Source organism: Euleptes europaea, chromosome 4 (genome assembly GCF_029931775.1).
Source record: "Euleptes europaea isolate rEulEur1 chromosome 4, rEulEur1.hap1, whole genome shotgun sequence".
NCBI lineage: Eukaryota > Metazoa > Chordata > Lepidosauria > Squamata > Sphaerodactylidae > Euleptes > Euleptes europaea.
The window spans coordinates 28196915-28215534 of record NC_079315.1 but is presented as its reverse complement, the minus strand read 5'-3'; the positions used below and the strand labels follow the sequence as shown (position 1 = coordinate 28215534).

The 18620-nt window shown below is 44.5% G+C and overlaps 1 protein-coding gene across 1 annotated transcript in view; it reads left to right on the top strand.

Moving 5' to 3' along the window:
* Nucleotides 1–16175: 16175 nt before the first annotated feature.
* The window catches only part of SNX30 (sorting nexin family member 30), a 38354-nt gene continuing 35909 nt past the window's right edge, over nucleotides 16176–18620 (top strand). Inside the window, exon 1 of the mRNA XM_056848220.1 lies at nucleotides 16176–16361. Coding sequence (XP_056704198.1) covers nucleotides 16191–16361 — 171 coding nt within the window. The 5' untranslated portion in view covers nucleotides 16176–16190. The remainder of the gene's footprint in view (nucleotides 16362–18620) is intronic.

The window sequence follows — 18620 nt, the reverse complement described above, 5'->3', positions numbered from 1 at the left end:
TTCCTCATCCTTACTATTGTTAGAAACAGAAGTGCAAGTTTAAAACACTTCAATCAGTAGATCAGTCAACTAAATCAGCGACATGGCAAGTTATACTTCTCTGGGAGCATTTCCTAAAGGCACCCGATGCAGCAACCTTGCTGAAGCGAAGCTAACCTAGAGCTGGTCTCTCCTTGGATGGGCCAGGCACCTTCAGAACCCTCTGTATGCCACCTTGAGCTCCATTGTGGGGGGGAAAACAGAACAACACCAAGGATCAGAAAAGGAGAAGCCCCTAAAGTAATTCATCATCCCACTATGTCTGGAGCCCGCTTCTGCCAAACATCAACAGCCATCAGCCTGGACAGATACAGAAAGTGCAATAGCCAGCCATCCCTTCTGTCATGCCTGGACCGAGGGTTCACTAAAATGGCATTTCAGGTGGTATTTGTGCTAGGTTTTAACTGCCATGTTTTGGACAACAGGATGAATACATGAAGCTGACTTATACTGAATCAGACCCTTGGTCCATCAAAATCAGTACTGTCTACTCTGAACGGCAGCGGCTCTCCAGGGTCCTAGGCTGAGGTCTTTCACATCACCTCCTTGCCTAGTCCCCTTTAACTGGAGAGGCAGGGGATTGAACCTGGGACCCTTCTGCATGCCAAGCAGAGACTCTACCATCGAGCCACAGCCCTTCCCCTTCATGTAAATAGAACAAATGCATCCATAGACTAGCTTGATTCCAGGTACTGGAACAAAAAAAGAAAACTCTAAAACTCGAGTTTCCTTCTAATCATGAAAGATTAATAAGCTTTTGCTTATTAAGTTGTAAACATTCCGCTCTCTAAAGCATTCCCCAATATCTCAATAAGTCACACCTGTTGGCCTTTAGATAACATACATATTTATTTTAAATGGAAGCCAGAGGCAGCGGGGAAAAGTGCAGAAAACAGCTGCAGGAGGTGGGAGATTTCCCCACCCCAACGAGTTACTCGCGCGGGTCCTCACTTGGAAATACCCGATACCAAAACACGAAAAGGGCGCATAAAGCAACTGCCCATAAACTATGCTTTTTGGGAAACCCGCTTTGCTCCTTTCTTTCTTACATCTTGCCCGTTTTCCAGCCTTCAGCTACCCACGCCCCTCCCCCAATCATATTTTCGGGCTGTATTCCCTCAGACCGCCCGTTAGCGTTTCCCCTCTAGGTTGGCTTTCCAACAGAAACGCGACTCACCCTCTCGTGACGCTATAGCATACGCGACAACAAGAAGCCCGCCTCCGTTACTGGCTTCAAGAGGCTACGGCGAAGGAAATTGACATCATCCACCGGCGTCCGTCTTCTCCCGTCCGGACGGCATTCTTCTGTAGCCAATGAGGCGCTTCGCGTCTTGGAGACACTCAGGTACATTTCCCCCACCCCCTATTTTGATGAGTAGTTCTTCTGGCCAATGGGCAGCCTTTAGAATGGGAGGCGGGAGCGAGAATTGAGTCAACGTTGTAGCGTGTGATAGGCTGGGAGGAGTTTTTTTTTTTTCTAGAGTGTGTAGGTAGGGCATAGCTGACAGCAAGGTAGGATGCGCCGCGTAGGTTCTTATTTGATAGGTTACTCTGCACGCCAAATGCTGAATTAGGCTGGTGAAGTGTAGCATTTGCAGGCGAGAGCGCGCTGTAGTGGCCGCGCGCTACTATTAATAGCGCTGTTATATAATTTTGTTACTATCAGGGTGGATAAAAATCAATAATAAAAAAAAATCAAAATCGGATTTTTAAAAATTTAAATCGGATTAAAAAAAAAATAAAATGCTTTTTGATGAAAAATGTATCTACAGATAATTTTCTATCTAAGATAATTTATAGTCCAAAGGGGATTCATCATGAAATAAGGATTTAGTTTTTTTTAAAAAATATATTTTATTAGGTTTTTAGATAGTACATAGTAAAGAGGGGAAAAAAGGGTTGGGAACAATTGCCTTAACGTATCATACTTGGAGCCGTCTCTGGTCGTGCCTCTTGCCTAAATGTTTGACCAAATATAGCAGGCTAATTTTTAAGTTGATAATTTTATATGGCCCATGAATGATGTTATAAATACCCAAATGGTCCTTGGCAGAAAAAGGGTTCCCCACCCCTGGTATAGCCTGAGGTTTATCATATTATTCTCTCCCTAGCGGAGAAAACCTACAATGTCAGCAGGCCGTAAAAGAGTGTAGAAAACCATGATTTAAATCTAGTCTTACTGACTAGTGATTTAAATCAGGATTTAAATTGATTTGATGTAAATCAAATCCACCCTGATAACATATATTATATTAAGCAGCCTGTATTAATACTATTGATTTCAGATACTGTTTATATATATATTTATAGTCATATCAAAATTTAGGCATATCAATAATTTTCATGTCTGCACATTAGATATAAAACTTTTATTACTGATATTTTCATCATTAATAATTGTTCCATTGTCATTAATAAGTGTGCTGGCATAGGGTTTAAAGTGCTGGACTATTTGAGAGACCTGGGCCTTTCAGATCTGTAGGGAAACATCTACCCACACATATCATTTCCCCCCTACTTACTGCTTTTTGATTTTCTTACTAATTTATCTACTTATTTGACCCACATTAGTCAGAACTACATGTTATAAAAGTTGTCTTTTTCTTAGCATGGAAAGGGGAAAAATTTTGATGTCAGGCTTTGTGTTCCTTAGCAAAAAAGAAGACATTAGCACAAGTTTGCCCACAAACCCATATCCGTTGGTACTGGAAGAAAGATCCAAAGCTGCAGGCCTCCCCTGGAGAGCAAAAAATATTCAAGTCACAGCACTAGAGCAGCTAGAAATATATATAAGATGACAGGTACAAACTACTGGGTCACAGCTTTGTGAGCCTTTGCTAGTATTCTGATTTGAAGTACTGGCAAATAAAGATAGCATCTCCCCCCCACACACACAAACACTGTATCTTATATAACATTGCAAAAATAAATAAAAACACCAACCAAGTCTTCACTGCCTCCTTCCAGAGAGAGGTTTATGAATCGTTATAAAAGGATTTGAAAATGATGCAACAAAACCAGTACATTTCATGTAGGGGTGGTTACTAAAAGCCCCTAGATCCTTGTTCTTCTACCACAGAGCCAGCGTGGTGTAGTGGTTAAGAGCTGTGGTTTGGAGTGGCGGAGTCTGATCTGGAGAACCGGGTTTGATTCCCCACCTTTCCACATGAACGGTGGAGGCTAATATTGAGGCTAACTCCTCCACACGAAGCCAGCTGGGTGACCTTGGGCAAGTCACAATCTCTCAGCCTCACTCACCTCCCAGGGTGTCTGTTTTGGGGAGGGGAAGGGAAGGTGATTGTAAGCTGGTTTGAGTCTCCCTTAAGTGGTAGAGAAAGTCGGCATATAAAAACTAACTCTTTTTTTTCTTCTCTATACCAGGGGTGGGGAACCTTTTTTCCACCAAGGGCCATTTGGATATTTATAACATCATTCGCAGGCCATACAAAATTATCAACTTAAAAATTAACCAGATGACCCCGTCCCTGCATGGGCAAGCAGGCAGGCATCCAGCCAGTGGCGCATTCGCCCACCTGATGGCACAGGATGGTCTGTTGCACCAGCTGGCCATAGCCATCCAGCCGCATGCTGGAGTTGCTCCTGCTCCACATGGTCAGGGCCGGATTCTACAGCCTGCTCCTGATACTTCCGCCTGCAGGGATGAAATGAGGACACACTGGCTAAGAACTACCCCCCTGCCCTGCCCCCTTTAACCCCTCCATTGTCGCCACTTCTGCCCCCAGCCCTCTTGTAGTGAACTTGAGCTAGTCACTCTCAGCCTCATTTGCTTCACAGACTGGTGGTGGTGGTGATGATAAACTGGAGAAATATTGTAAGTTGCTCCGAGTCCCTATAGGGGAGAAAAGCAGGGTATTGTAATGGTTATATAATCATCCATACCAGTGGGTGGTGCTGTTGCACATCTAGGTATTGGACTGATTTTATATTGGTTCTAGTTCTGTGGAAATTGACTGTTTAACTGTAATAACTGTTTTGAGTTCGACACCCCTGCCATAGGGTTTTCAAGTCAAGGGATGCTTCAAGGTGGTTTACCATTGCCTCCCTCTGCGTTGCAACCCTGGACATCCTTGGTGGTCTCCAAGTACTAACTAGAGCTAGGCCTGTTCAGCTTCCAAAATCTGATGAGATCAGGCTAGGCAGGGCTATCCAGGTTAGGGCAATCATTACACCTGCTAATATTGATATATCTAGTTCCTGAGGACACAACAAGAAGGGATGGTTAGAAAAAAAGATTACAGCACTACTTGGAATACATGTTGTAATACTGCCTTATGAAACAACTTATTTATGTGCTAATCTAAAAGGCTGAGTGCTAACATTAATAATGTGCTCCTTTGCAGTACACAGTAAAGCTGTGAAATCTTTTTTTGGGTGTTCTGAAAAAAATCAAGCTGTTCTTCCAACTGCTCTCCCTTTATGGTCATATATAAGCACCGTTGATTCAAGAAAGAAAAATTAAAGATCTAGAACTGAAGAAGCTTACAGCAAAGTAAGAGAGGTCCTCTTACTAAGCAAATGTAACTCTGTAATAAATATATCCTCAAGACACAAAGTGATCACTGTCAGACTCAGGGTTTGCCCTTAGCGTCCCTCAAGCAAAACTCATCCAGACAAGGTTCTGCGACAGGTTTAGACTTTATTAGGCGCAATATTGGACAGATTCAGAAGCTGGCTGCCTCCAGGCATGAGAGGCTGCTAATGAGAAATCAGGGCTAGAATACAGGGTTAAAAGGCATTGCAGACTGTAACGCTGGGTAGCAAAGCAAAACAAGCCAGGAGAAATCATGATAAGCGTTCTCAGGATAGCCATAACAGGCTATGCAGCTGTGGTAAACATTACACAGGAAAGCAAAATACAGTCAGTACAAATGTATGAGAACCAGAGGCATGTGACCAGAGCCTGACACCCACCCGACCGCAGGCCTGGTCAAAGAGAAGCCAGCAGGAGCAAAGTCAGGCTAAGGCTTTGCTAAGGCAAAGACAGGGCCTGACAATCACTGGTCACAACACAGCAACCATTTTGCACCAGTGCTAACTAATGGTGCCTAATCAGAAAATGGAAATTACATGCCCTGTAGACATTTCCACATTACTGTGAAAGACTGCTAACAACTGACCCATCTGCTGAGGATAAAATCTCCTTTTTATATGAGTGGTAATCTTCTGGAATGTTGGTACGGTTTCCCCCAACACATAATAAATTTCAAATGTGTGTTTTCAAATGTAATTTTATAGTCAATAAGTTTACAAACATCTTTAGTTATGTTGATAATTCCTGAAGACACGCTGCTTCCTAACTTCATTCATTCCTTGAGTAGTGAGTTAGACAAAACAGTGCTTGGATAGTGAGCTAGACAAAACTCTACAGTATCAATATCTATGCTTCCACTGTGTTTTCAGAACCAGATAAATTCATTTTTATCCTGGCAAGATTGCAAGTTGTCTTCATGTTGTGCTGGGGTGGTGGAATTACTTCTATCAGCAGCCTTTGACCATGATCTTTTAGACCACCACCTCCCTGACATTGGGATTCGGGGCATAGCCCTACAGTGATTGTACTCTTTTCTCCAGGGTCGGGGACAGAGGGTGGTGCTTGGGGAGGAAGTATTGCAGCGGCACCCTTTGGTGTGTGGGGTGCTGCACAATGCAATCCTCTCCCCCAAGTTATTTAACATCTATAAGTTCCCCCTTGCCCAGCTTGTCATGAATTTTGGGGTGGGTTGTCATCAGTATGCTGATGACACTCATCCGGACTCTGACGCGGTCACACTGGCCAGGTGCTTGGATGCTGTGACTGGATGGTTGAGGAAAAGCCAGTTGAAACTAAATCCATTGAAGATGGAGGTCTTTTGGCTCAGACAGAGCGGCTCTGGGTTGCCAGCTACTGGCTCTTGACAGCGTGCAACTAACATCTGCACCTGCCGTCAAGAGTCTGGGTGTGATCCTTAATGTCTCCTTATCGATAGAAGCTCAGGTCACAGCTGTGGTCAAAGTGTCCTTCTTCCAACCCCACCAGGCCAGATAGCTGGTGCCTTACCTCTCCTGCCCCACCCTAGCCACAGTGATCCATGTGATGATCACTTTGATGCTGGACTAACTACTCCCCTTCAGGATTGCTCTGTAAGTCTATTGACCTCTCACACTAGCCATAGGAATTGTGTGTAAAGTGCCGTCAAGTTGCAGCTGACTTATGGCAACCCAGTAGCGTTTTCAAGGCAAGAGACTAACAGTCGTGGTTTGCCACTGCCTTGGTCTGCATAATGACCCTGGTGTTCCTTGGTAGTCTCCCATCCAAGTACTAACCAGGGCCAACGCTGCTTAGTTTCTGAGATCTGATGAGATCAGGCCAGCCTGGGTCATCCATGTCAGGGCGCCCTATGAATTAGGAAGTCTTATTTCCACTTCTCAGATTGCTTAGTGAGGCTGAAGGAGAATGACTTGCCAAAGGCCCACTGTCCGTCCATGACCGCAATGGAACTTGAAGTCTGCCTGAACCACATCCAACTGGGACTGTGGGTCACATTCTACCTTCTCAGTGCTGGCATGCTAATTACAGTTCTTGTAAGTCTGGATTCTCGGCCATGTACAATTGCCAGCTGTTGATCTCAAAATTACTGGCCCCTTGAATAGGACTAGGGGAAAAGACCGGACTGGCAGAGCATTGGTGTCAGGCTTTTACTTTTTCTGAAGTTGGGGGTTTGGCAGTTGCAGGCCAGAGGCTGGCTTCCTGTCAAGGCCAGGTTCTGGCTGCTGGTCAAGGTTTTGTTCTCATGCTGTGAATCCTGTTTATCCTGTCTCCGTGTTATGTCTTTGACTTTATGAGAACTGTTATCTCTGTGGTTTCACTTTGTATTGCTTTTTTGCCTTGAATGCTTTTATACTGTAACCCATCTGCATCGACTCTATTAACACCCTCTCCTGCGTGAGAGGAGGTCAACTTCTTAAATCTGTCTTTTTGATCCCAATAAATTAGCATTGCTTAGGTTCACCTGCCTGAGCATGTCTGTTTATGGGATGCTAGGGATAGACACCCTTTAGTTCAGGGCTAAATCTAGGGCAGAATCTGGTACTGGGGTCAGCAGCACCAATGCCAGGATGGAAACCATTGGGGGGAAGCCAGGAGGCCAGGGATGGAACTAGAATGACACTATAATGACACCACATCTAGAGTCTGGTGAAATGTTGAGCATATGGATTTTCAGATCCCAGTACTTGCTAGAGTACAATTTTACTGGTAGGACAGTTAAAATACTGGCACTTCTCCAACGGACTGTCTAATGGAAGATGTATAATTATCATTCCAAAGCCTTTTTTTCAGTCCCCCCATCTGCACTGTCCAGAATATATATCTCATTGTCTCAGTTTTGGGAACCAAGAATTCTGAATCTCTTTTTCTAATGCTGTTAAGTGTCAAATATAAATATAAAGGTTAGGGGTATCAGAGCCTAACCCAGTGGGGATGATTTGAGGCAAATGAAAGCCAGGAAAGATTAGCAAGCAAAAAAACAAAGACAGAGAGAGTGAAAGAGAAGCAGAGATCATCACCACTGCGCTGAATATACTCCATTTACAGTGAGCAATAAATCACAGTTAATGGATGAGGAACTTTCACCGTGTGCTGAAGGAAATTATGACTCCTGCATTGTGTCAGCAGATAGGAAGAGATTGAGCTGCTGACACTGGTACTTACAAAAACACGGTGCGTTACTCATTTTTGCCCACTAAATTCATTCATGGTGAAAGTGACTGTGTGTGCATGCACTTTTTAAAGAAATAATGTTGCAACTGCAATGACCAAGGAATTGAATTGCTGCTTGTGAAAGAAGGGAGCTGGTTTGGAATGATTTGCTGAGAAAAACCTCCCAATTGAGTGAAGAGGAGCTTCTGCATCCCAGCAAGGATCCCTGTGGTTATATTTACCCATCTACTCAACTGCATTACACTGCTTAATTTTTTTAAATAGCTGCGTATCCAGCTTCTACTTTAAGTATTACTGTAGACATCTCCACATCGTGGAATAGGAAGCATGTCAGGGTGATTTTGACTGCTATTTTTAAAGGGGATTCTGAGGTGTTCTGGTTTATTTTAAGGACAAATAGTGGTCACTTCTGGTCAGTGCTGAATGGATTTAGTTCAGCCAGGATCTGTGAACCCAGGAACTTGTTTCATGCTGAGCCTTAGTCCATCTAACTCTGCTGGCTACATCTCTAGAAAGCCCTAAACAGGGGACTTTAGCCTCGCCATCTGAGGTCATTTGAATTGAAGACACCAGGGATGGAAATAGGGGCTTTCGGAATACAAAGCATGTGATCTGATAGCAGTGGCGTAGCGTGGGTTGTCAGCACCCGGGGCAAGGCAAGTAATTTGCGCCCCCTAACCCGTGGATTTTAGCACTCGAGTCTCTTCCACTAGATTAGTTAAAGAAACCCTTACCCCCTAAGCACATGTATTGTTTGTTATGAAAATACTGATGTAATTAAAGTAAAATGCATCTAAATACAAGTTTATTTTCAAACACTTTATTGAGTGCGAACATTCATTACACATTCTCCACATTTTCAGCAGGTCTATGAATACAAATCTACAAATGTAGTAACCTAGCATGGGCCATGCTATTATATGTCGTCTCACAACCATCGTAAACGACAACAAATATCAAGAACAAAAACTAAACATCAAAATGGAACCATACCCTGGAGATGATCCAAGACTGGGCTAGATGGAGCCAACTTCCTCAATCCTGTACCTCTAATTGTAATTCTTTAATAGAAGTGCAAGATATCAATCTGTATATACAGATTAATTTAAATTCGCCTGCTTTTAATTAGCGCAAATTTTTCAACAACGGAATTGAAATCTACATTAAAGTCTCTCTCAATGGACAGTATTGCTAGATTACTCAGTCTTTCTTGGCTCATTGTAGATCTCTGATATGTTTTAATTAGTTTAAGTTTTGAGAAACTTCTTTCACAACTCGCTGTAGAAACAGTGATAGTAAGAAAGATTCTTAATGTGACAACAAAGTTAGTTAAACTTTCTTGCAGCTTCCACTTATACACCCAGCGAAGCAAATCTAAAGCTGACCAGTTTGCAACCTGCTCATCAGGATTGACCTCCTTATACAAGATAATGTGGTGCCGAAGTCGAGTTATTTCGGTGAGCATAGATGCAGCATTCAATTCTGTGTACTGAGCACTCGTGTGCTGAATTTGTTTCTTAATAAAATCATCTTTTTCAGTATCCAACAATGTTTGGATTTGCAAAAAAGCAAATCTCTGGTGAAGCGTATTCATCTGCGTAGTACGTTTTTTAATTTCTGCCTGGAGCTGATCAATTGCTTCCAGTTGTTCTCTGCTTGTTTCCTGTATTAAGGTCAAGCCAGCATCGCAACTGTTCTCACCATCCATCTTCTTGCGTCTTCCAACTCTTCTCTCTGTAGGTATGCGATAGGTTTTGCATACCTGCAGAGCTTTCTCAGTTGCCTTTGACACTAGACTATCACGTTTTTCATGACAAAATAAAGCCAATGCTTTTAACTTTTGCACGCATTGATCAAGCGCAAGTCCTTCTTGCTGCAGGTAGATCTGAGTATCATTTACTTCGGTTAGTACTGGGTTCCAAAAATGCAAGAAAGAGAAAAAAACATATGTCATTATGCAAACTAAAAGACTTCCTGCATCACCCCTGGTTTCAGAGGTTTCTTCCGGCCCATCTCTCAACGCTTCCAAAGCGTCTATTATTTTCTCAGTGTGTTCAGCAAGTACGCATACAGCTTCATGCTTTGAACTCCATCTTGTGTTACACGATTGCTTTACACGAATCGGTACATGTTTCTTAAGGATATCCCACCTGTGGGTGGAGCTTGAGAAAAATGCATACACCTTTTCCACAGTGCCAAAGAAAGTAACAGCCTTTGTCCCAACACCAACTGCATGCATCCCAGCAAGATTGAGCGAGTGATTGTTACATGGCACAAACATTGCTTTGGGATTCATATCCAAAATACGTTTTTGTACACCACTAATGTGTCCAGCTATAGTCGCAGCATTGTCGTATCCCTGGCTGTAGCAATGCTCTAGTTTAAGGCCATCAGCTTGCAACTTGTCACAAATTTGTTTTGTAATGACATCAGCTGATTTCCCATATAACTGAATAAAGTCAATGAAAGACTCTGTCACATGGACTCCTGAATCTTCAATATGCACATATCGAATCACTTGGGACATTTGGTCAGTGTGTGAAATATCAGGAGTGCTATCAAACATTATAGCAAAATACTTGGCCTTTATGATATTTTGAAAGATGACTGTTCGAATGTGATCGCCGAGCAGGCTAATAAACTCATTCTGGCTCTGTGGAGAGAGATAGGACACAATGTAACCATCTGTGCATTGTACTCTGTGAAGATGTTGTTTGGCAACTGGGTCATATTTGGCGAGTAACTTGAAAGTTTCTAAGAAATTTCCACAGTTACCATCTGTATTTAAATCTTCAGAGTGACCACGTAAGGGTAAGGTTTGCCTGGCTAGATACAGAACACAATCAAGTATTCTGACTAAGATTGCCTTCCATTTTTCAAATGATCTCTGTTGTGCAAGCTGGGCAGCAGCATCAATAGTCTCCTGTTTATGCAGCCGCATTTCTAATTCTTTCCACATTGTAAATGCACTCAAGTGATATGAACTGCGCTCATGCTCTAGTAATCTAGGGCTTAACTTTCTCCATGCATTAAATCCACCTGACTTTCCAAATGAACTTTTCCCTTTAGCCTTCTGAAAAAGCATGCAAGGAAAGCAATATGCAGCATTGTTTACAGGAGAAAACACCAACCATGTCCTTAACATAGTCTCACCATTCTCCAAATGTATGTAGAACCAATCCTTGGAAAATGACCTGCCATTACTGTCTCTTGGAAACCATGCATCCTTATTCTGCAGTTCCTCTGTCCTTCGCCTGACAAGTTCAGTTTTCAAGGTTTCATCCATGGTTTCAGGCCAATAGCCAATATCAGTATAAACTTTTTGGTCAATATTTTCTGGCAGATTTGGCTGAGTATAAACATCCTTAGATGAAACTGTCTCTGCTTCTAATGCAGGAACAGGAATGTCCACCGACACAGGATCAGGATTATGAGTCTCCTGTTGTGCTGCTGATGGTCCTGCTGTAATTTCAGCAGTACTCACCAAAAACCGGTGAAAGCTTCCAGCTAACTTAGCTTGTTGCTCTGTCTCTATTTTTCTCCTTTTCCTGCCTTGTGCACCAGATTCTTTTTTGTATGGCATGATATAGGTGTAGTATTCTGCTAAAATTCTAAAAAAAGAAAAAGAAAATCACTTTCTTGCCTTTCTGCACTTTTAGCACCCCTTCATTGTATAACCATTTCTTTACTCTTAACATAATGTTTATTCACCTTCATGCCTATTGCCTTACTCTTTCAGCAAAATAAATAAATAAATTAAAGGTTGCTAGACCCACTGGCTTACATCAACTTATGTTGAGCTGGAGCAGCTACATATGGATTGAAATCTGTCTCGTCACTGTTGAACCAACCAAACTTACCTGCAGTGGCGGCTTCTACTCAGTTCCCCGCGTCTCCTCGAGTCCTCCCGCCTCCTGCTCGGCAGCTCAGCCAATTGCATGCTGGTTCTCTCCCGCGCTCAGCGCTGCGCTGGGCGGCTGCTGCACTGTCCCTCCCCCAGATAGTCCCTCGCTCTCTCTCCGCACCGCACCGCACACCTGGCACGCACCCCCCCCTCCACAGTGGGCGGCGACCCGGCGGCTCGGATCGGATTCGCACAGCCAGCACTGCAGTGAGAGAGAGTGAGTGAGTGAGCCAGGCAGGGGCAGAGAGCTGCGAGTGCGAGCGCGCCCCCCCCAGATGTTGCGCCCGGTGCGGCCGGCCCCCCCTGCACCCCCCACGCTACGCCACTGTCTGATAGTGAGCTATGGCCCTCCCCATAGATCCTTAACAGAGAAGCTACAATCAAATAGTCACCAAGCAGACAGGTCTGCACATCTCAGCCATTGAGCCACAGTTTCCTGAGCAAAAGTTTTCAGAAATAAACACCCTAGATTATCTCTTGGACACAAGGGGATTTGAACCTGCAATCTCACAGCTGCAAATGGAGATGGTCTTCTAGGCTGAATCAAAACATGTCCTTGATAAACAAATGGCAACGTCAATGGTGCAAATGGTTATGGAATATAATTTTTTTCTTTATATAGAGCTTTCAAAAAACCAGGAATAGGTGTTTACCCTGCTGGATTTCTCTAGCCCTGATCACAAGTTATAGTGAACACACATACACTTGTTTGTAAGAAAAAAGCCCCAACATGCATTCCCTTTACAAATGGAACTGGGGACCAGTACCTGGATAAACGTGGTTTCAATCACACATTCAGCTGTACATGTGCTGAATGTAACATGTGAATCACAGTTTATGAATAAAGAAAAATCAGGTGTACACTGTACATGGATTGAGCTTGTGTTCAATGTGAACAGGGCTTCCATGTAAGAGCATATCTGGGTATACTACAGGTTGAATATCCCTTATCCGGACTGTCTGGGACCAGAAGTGGTCTGTATTTTGGATCTTTCTGTATTTTGGAATGTCTGCATAAACATAATGAGATAATCTTGGGGATGGGACCTAAGTCTGAACATGAAATTCATTTATGTTTTATACATGTAGCCTGAACGTAATTTTTTAAAAAAATTAAAATAATTTTGTGTACATTGAACCATCAATGGCGCTGCTGAGGGCCAGTGAGTAATGCATGCATGCCGGCTCAAAATGTCCAGTTTTTGGATCAGTCTGGATATCAGATGTTCGGATAAGGGATAGTTAACCTGTGCCACATTAAGGAAAGTTAGAATGATCATTCTAGAAGGTATACTTTTAATGGCTTCTTTTATATTGTTATGCTGTTTTAACTCTTAAGCTGCCTCGAGAAGGATTCTGAAGAAGCAATATAGAAATATCCTAAATAAATAAATACAGTGCAGTTCTAAGCAGAGTTATATCATTTTTAAGTCTAGTGAAAGTCAGTTGTTAGCTTATGATGAACCAACAGCCATTTTCATTACTGTAGTTGTTAGAAAAGGTGCAGAGTCACAATTGTAGCTGTGGATGCTAGCTTACCATGAACTCCTACAAACTGTGGGAACGTGTCTTTATCATTACTGGATAAATTTGGTAGCATGCATCTGCTCTGATCCATTTTTTTTACACACTACTGGATGAGAAATTGCATTGTCCAAACTAGTCCAATCACCTGAATACACACATACACACACACACATACACAGTGCCAAGAATTTACATGCTACATTCTAAGTTACGTATAGCAACAATATCAGCAGTTCTTTACAAATGGTTACATGAGGGATCACTTCTAATCTTGATGAACCACATTTTCTTTCTACAGCTGCTACTGGAGAGGTCCCAAATTCAAAATTGGCTCTTTTTACACTCCTGTTGTGGATGCTTGCTGGGTGACCTTGGGGCCAGTCATACTTTTTCAGCCTAACCTACCTCCAAAGATTGTTGTGATGATAAAATGATTGAGGGGAGAATTTATGTTGCAAGCCAATTTGGGTCCACACTGGGGTGAACAAGGGGGTATAAATATCTAAATAAACAAATAGGCCATTTATACATGCAAACAATTACAGCAAGGGTTGCCAGCCTCTTTGTAGCGGCTGGAGAGATCCTCTATTACAACTGATCTCCAGGCAACAGAGATCAGTTCCCCTGGAGAAAATAGCCACTTTGGAAGGTGAACTCTATGACATTATACCCCACTGAACTCCCTCCCCAAACCCTGCCATCCTCAGGCTCCACCTCCAAAATCTCCAGATATTTCCCTGCCCCGAGCTGGCAACCCTAAATAACAGCACCAACAAGGAATTGACATGCCCCAAGAGACCTGGGAGGGGAAGGATGATGAAACCTTACAATAGAGGATGAAACCTCATAGTAGTAGTTCCTGTTAGACAATCAATGTACCTGCATTCAATGCATAGGTTGTATAAACTGAGTCATTCTCCCACACCCAGGCATTCAGTACAGGCAGTCCTGACTCTGGATTTTTCAAGGTTTTGCTTCCACAATTGGAACAAACACCCGTCCAGACATTCACACAAACACGTATGCACCACATGAAAGTACGTGAATGCAACAAAGCATGCCAAAAGCCCTAGTAATTCTACTACATACAGACTAACAACATAACAAAAGAAAACAGGGTCTGCCCATGATAAATAATGCTGAGTGAGAGAGTTATGGAATCATAGTTACCCCACCAGGGTAATCGAGACCAACCCCCAGCTCAATACAGGAAATTCAAAACTACTTCCCTCCCCCACACCCCCAGTGACCCCTACTCCATGCCTAGAAGATGCCCAAAAAACCTCTCCAGGATCCCTGGCCAATCTGGCCTGGAGGAGAAATTGCTTCCTGACCCCAAAGTGGCGGTCGGCACTACCCTGGACATGCAAGAAAGGGCCCTGAGACCCAGTCAAGTCAAGTTTATTAATACAGTTGACTGACCAATCACGTGCCAACACATCAAAATTTCCAGACACAATAGTTTTGCACCGCAGAATCACATACTGCCCGTACATATAAAGGTGTAAGGTCAATAAAAGCAACCCCTGGTTTAAATTATCACATTAAAATTGATAAAATTGTAAAATATTCTAATAGCAACAGCGCAGAACTTGGCAGTTTGGAGCGTAAGCTGAGGGTCTTCTCCTAATAGCAGCTTCTTTGCCAAAAGCTCAACTGACTCATCAGGGAATTTGCCAAGTAGGGGGGAAATAAGCTTTGATCTAACTTCGTATCTGAAGGTATCTGAAGAAGTGAGCTGTGGCTCACGAAAGCTCATACCCTACCAGAAAATATTTTTGTTAGTCTTTAAGGATCTAACTTCGTGGTAGACTGGGCCCCAGACCCAAACAACCCTTCCTGCCCTCCCTCTCATGATTAGCCTAAGGTCATAGAATCAGCATTGCTGACAGATGGCCATCGAGCCTCTGCTTAAAAACCTCCAGGGAAGGTTATAAGAAGCTAGGTTCAAGAAGCTAAAATGACTAAAGCTATCGTATTTTGGTCACATTATGAGAAGGCAAGAGTCACTAGAAAAGACAGTCATGCTGGGAAAAGCGGAGGGCAGGATAAGTTGAGGGCAGCAGGAAAAGAAGAAGACCCAACAAGACATGGGTTGACTCTATAAAGCACTGGTTCCCAACCAGGGGTCCGCGAGAACTAAATTAAGGTCCGCGAAACAAAGTTATAAACCCATAATAAATTAATATTTTCAATTAAAAGTTCTCTATTATAAAAACATATGCAAATATTATTCTAAGCTTAATGTTTAACTAACAGTTACGATTAAAGTTTATTTTCAAATTCTCGGAATTTTTATTTTGAACCTTGGGGTCCCGGCACCGAACAAAAAAGTCCTAGTGGTCCCTGGTCAAAAAAAGGTTGGGAACCACGGCTACAAAGGAAGCCAGAGCCCTCAATTTGCAAGACCTGAGCAAGGCTGTCAAAGACAGGACGTTTTGGGAAAACGTTGATTCCTAGGGTCGCCATGAGTCGGAAGCGACTTGACGGCACTGAACACACACACAGGTTCAAGAAAAAGAGCGACGGCCCCTAGTCCTAAGGATGAATGAAAGGGACAGAGGAGAGAGAGGAGGAGGGCGGAGGCGGCCCCTCGCGAGGCAGGGGCCCAATGAGCGAGGAGGAGGCGGCGCCGCGGCGGGTCTCCTCGGCCTATGGCTGCCGGCGGTGAGCAAGAGGGGGGCGGGGCCTGGGCGCTGTAGTCTCTCCGGGTGAAATTGCGCTACGTTGTATCCTCCGTGCCTCTCCCGGGCTGCCTCTGGGCAGGGGAGAGAGAGAGAGAGAGAGAGAGAGAGAGAGAGGGGGGGCTGGCTGGCTGGCTGGCTGGCAGGTGGCGTCGGGAAGGAGCAGCCGAGGCTTTGCAGAGCTGCAGCCGCCGCTTCTTGAGCGCCCAGGGCGGCGGCTGCAGGCAGGAGACCCGACCCCGCGGCCTTTGGCTCCTCGGAGGCTGCTCCCCCCTCCTCGGAGGCTGCTCCCCCCCCCGGCTGCTCCGCCTCCACCATGTCTGCAGCCGGAGGCGGCGGGGCGGGGACTCCCAAGGCGCTGCCTTCCTCCGGCCCCAAGTCCCTGCGGGATATGCCGCACCCGCTGGCCGCCTCCAGCAGCGAGGAGGCGGGCGGCGAGCTCACGCCCAGCCCGGACTTCCAGCTGCCGCGCAGCGTCGCTGACAAGGTAGTCCGCCACCGCAGGGCAGGGGGGCGGGGGCGAGCTGGGTTGCTTCGGAGTTGCTTCTGGTGGGTTTTTGCACCCCCCCCCCCAATCTGTTCTTCGCTGCGCCTGCCTGGACTTTGGATCGTGCCAACTTCGAGTGGTTGTGAAAGGGACCCCCCCCCCGTTCGTAACAACGGGGCCATTGTTTTGCTACGGCTGGCTAGCCCCTTGCACAATCTCTTCCCCATCCTTCAATGGGGCACTTTCACACTCAGCCCAAATAATGCACTTTCAATCCCCTTTCAGTGCACCTTAACAGTCGTTTGTGAATGGATTTGGCCAGTTCACACAGTAAAATCCACCTTCAAAGTGCATCGACGATGGATTGAAAGAGCATCATTTGGGCTGTGGGAAAGAGTTGAGAAAATGTGCGGTTGTTATTACTGGCTCCTTCTCTCCCCCCCTCCCCTTTGTCTCCTGCTCTCTCCCCAATTTAGGCAGTTCATTTCTTGGGGCAGGATCCATTTGTTTTGTTTTGCTCTGTCGAAGTCTCCTGTGCTCGGATGGTGCCCCATAAAGCTAGATTCTAAGGACTGTTCACACGTGTAATGGGATATTCTGGGCTGGGGTGAAGCAGAAAGCTTGTTAAATGTGTATGTGGTGAGTGAGCATGTGCAGAGTTCTGTTAGCTGGCAGGTTTACTGTGGCATCTTAAGGTGGTGTTGCACTGCTGATGAGTGTGGTGAAGCTGTCTAAGGATCAGTGCCAGCACCTGGTTCATCTTGGTTGTGAAGGCAAGAGCGTTTGGCATTCACTACCCAGTTAGAATTAGTGATGGATGCTTATGTTTGTACTGAAACGTTCAGGGGGTTGGCAGTAGGAAGTATCTTTTTCTCTTTCCTTGATCTCTTTCTTTGTTTCCAAAGCCTCACTTGCCTGTATCCTGGAGCATCTTTCAGCCCTAGTAAGTTAAAGGCATGGGAAAGATGAATGGCCGCCATAATAATCCTCATTAGCAACTTTCAGTACTGTAACCAACTGAGAATGGCTTGTCTGTCTAGTTTGGTCTGCCAAATTGTAGTTTGCTGCTACCCATCTCATGCTTAGAAAATAGATATGGGACAGTAGTTTAAGACTTGATCACCTTCTTATACTTGGGTAGATCCATGACTTGCTCGGATCATTGCTTGAACTGTCTAAGAGAATGATGAAAGTTATAATACACATTTGGAAATGTAAGCAAAGGAAGACATAGCCTAATGCCCACCCATGATGCATCTCCATTTCCTCCCTAACTCTTCTTGTCCTTAACATGCACAATAAAAACGAAGTCCGGTGGCATCTTAAAGGTGTGCATTACTTCACAAGTCTTTCAAGTATAAATCTGGGCTTCAGCAGATAACTCCTAAGGTTGCAGTCCTTCATAACATGAGTACTGAAGCTGGCTTTTGCATCCATTAGAGCAGGGAAGCACAGCTATTTTCCAGGTGTTGCTCTCAAAATACATTGTGTGGGATGGGCACAGGTGGTGTGTTGGTCTCAGAAGTCTGTCTGACAAAGTTGGTTGCAGCAAAGGTAATGCAGATCTATGTGAACATGGATCTAGAGCAGCAGCTCGAAACCTTTCACATTTGTTTCCGTTAACAGCCGCATGCAGGGAGGCTGTAGTAATGAAGCACCTAGACCTTGACACAAGCTGCAGTTCCACATGGTACAATATTCTGTGACGGGCTTCCTGTGAGGTGCACCAGGTGTGTGAACAAATAGTCTGTTTCCTTTCCTTACACTCGAGCTACTCACATACTGAATTAACCAGTGCCTTTGTGCCTCTGTTGCTGTCAGCCAGTGGAGTTCAGGCTTCCTGACCTTAGAGAACCCTTCTCATGTGACTCTGTCACCTGTGTGCCTGCCACAGTCAGAGTACATTACCAGGGTTCCTAGAAAGTACTCTGAATATCACTGCACTAGCAGTCTGTTTTAAAGTTAAGTATAGAAGATTTAGGGTCCCATCTGGCATTTTTGTATTAAATTGTTTTAGCTGAATTGTTGATTTTAGAAGAAGAGTTGGTTTTTATATGCTGACTTTCTCTACCGCTTAAGGAAGAATCAAACCAGCTTACAGTCACCTTCCCTTCCCCACAACAGACACCCTGGGAGGTAGGTGGGGCGGAGAGAGCTCTAAGAGAACTGTGACTAGCCCAAGGTCACCCAGCTGGCTTCATGTGGAGGAGTGGGGAAACCAACCCTGTTCACCAGATTAGCTTCTGCCGCTTATGTGGA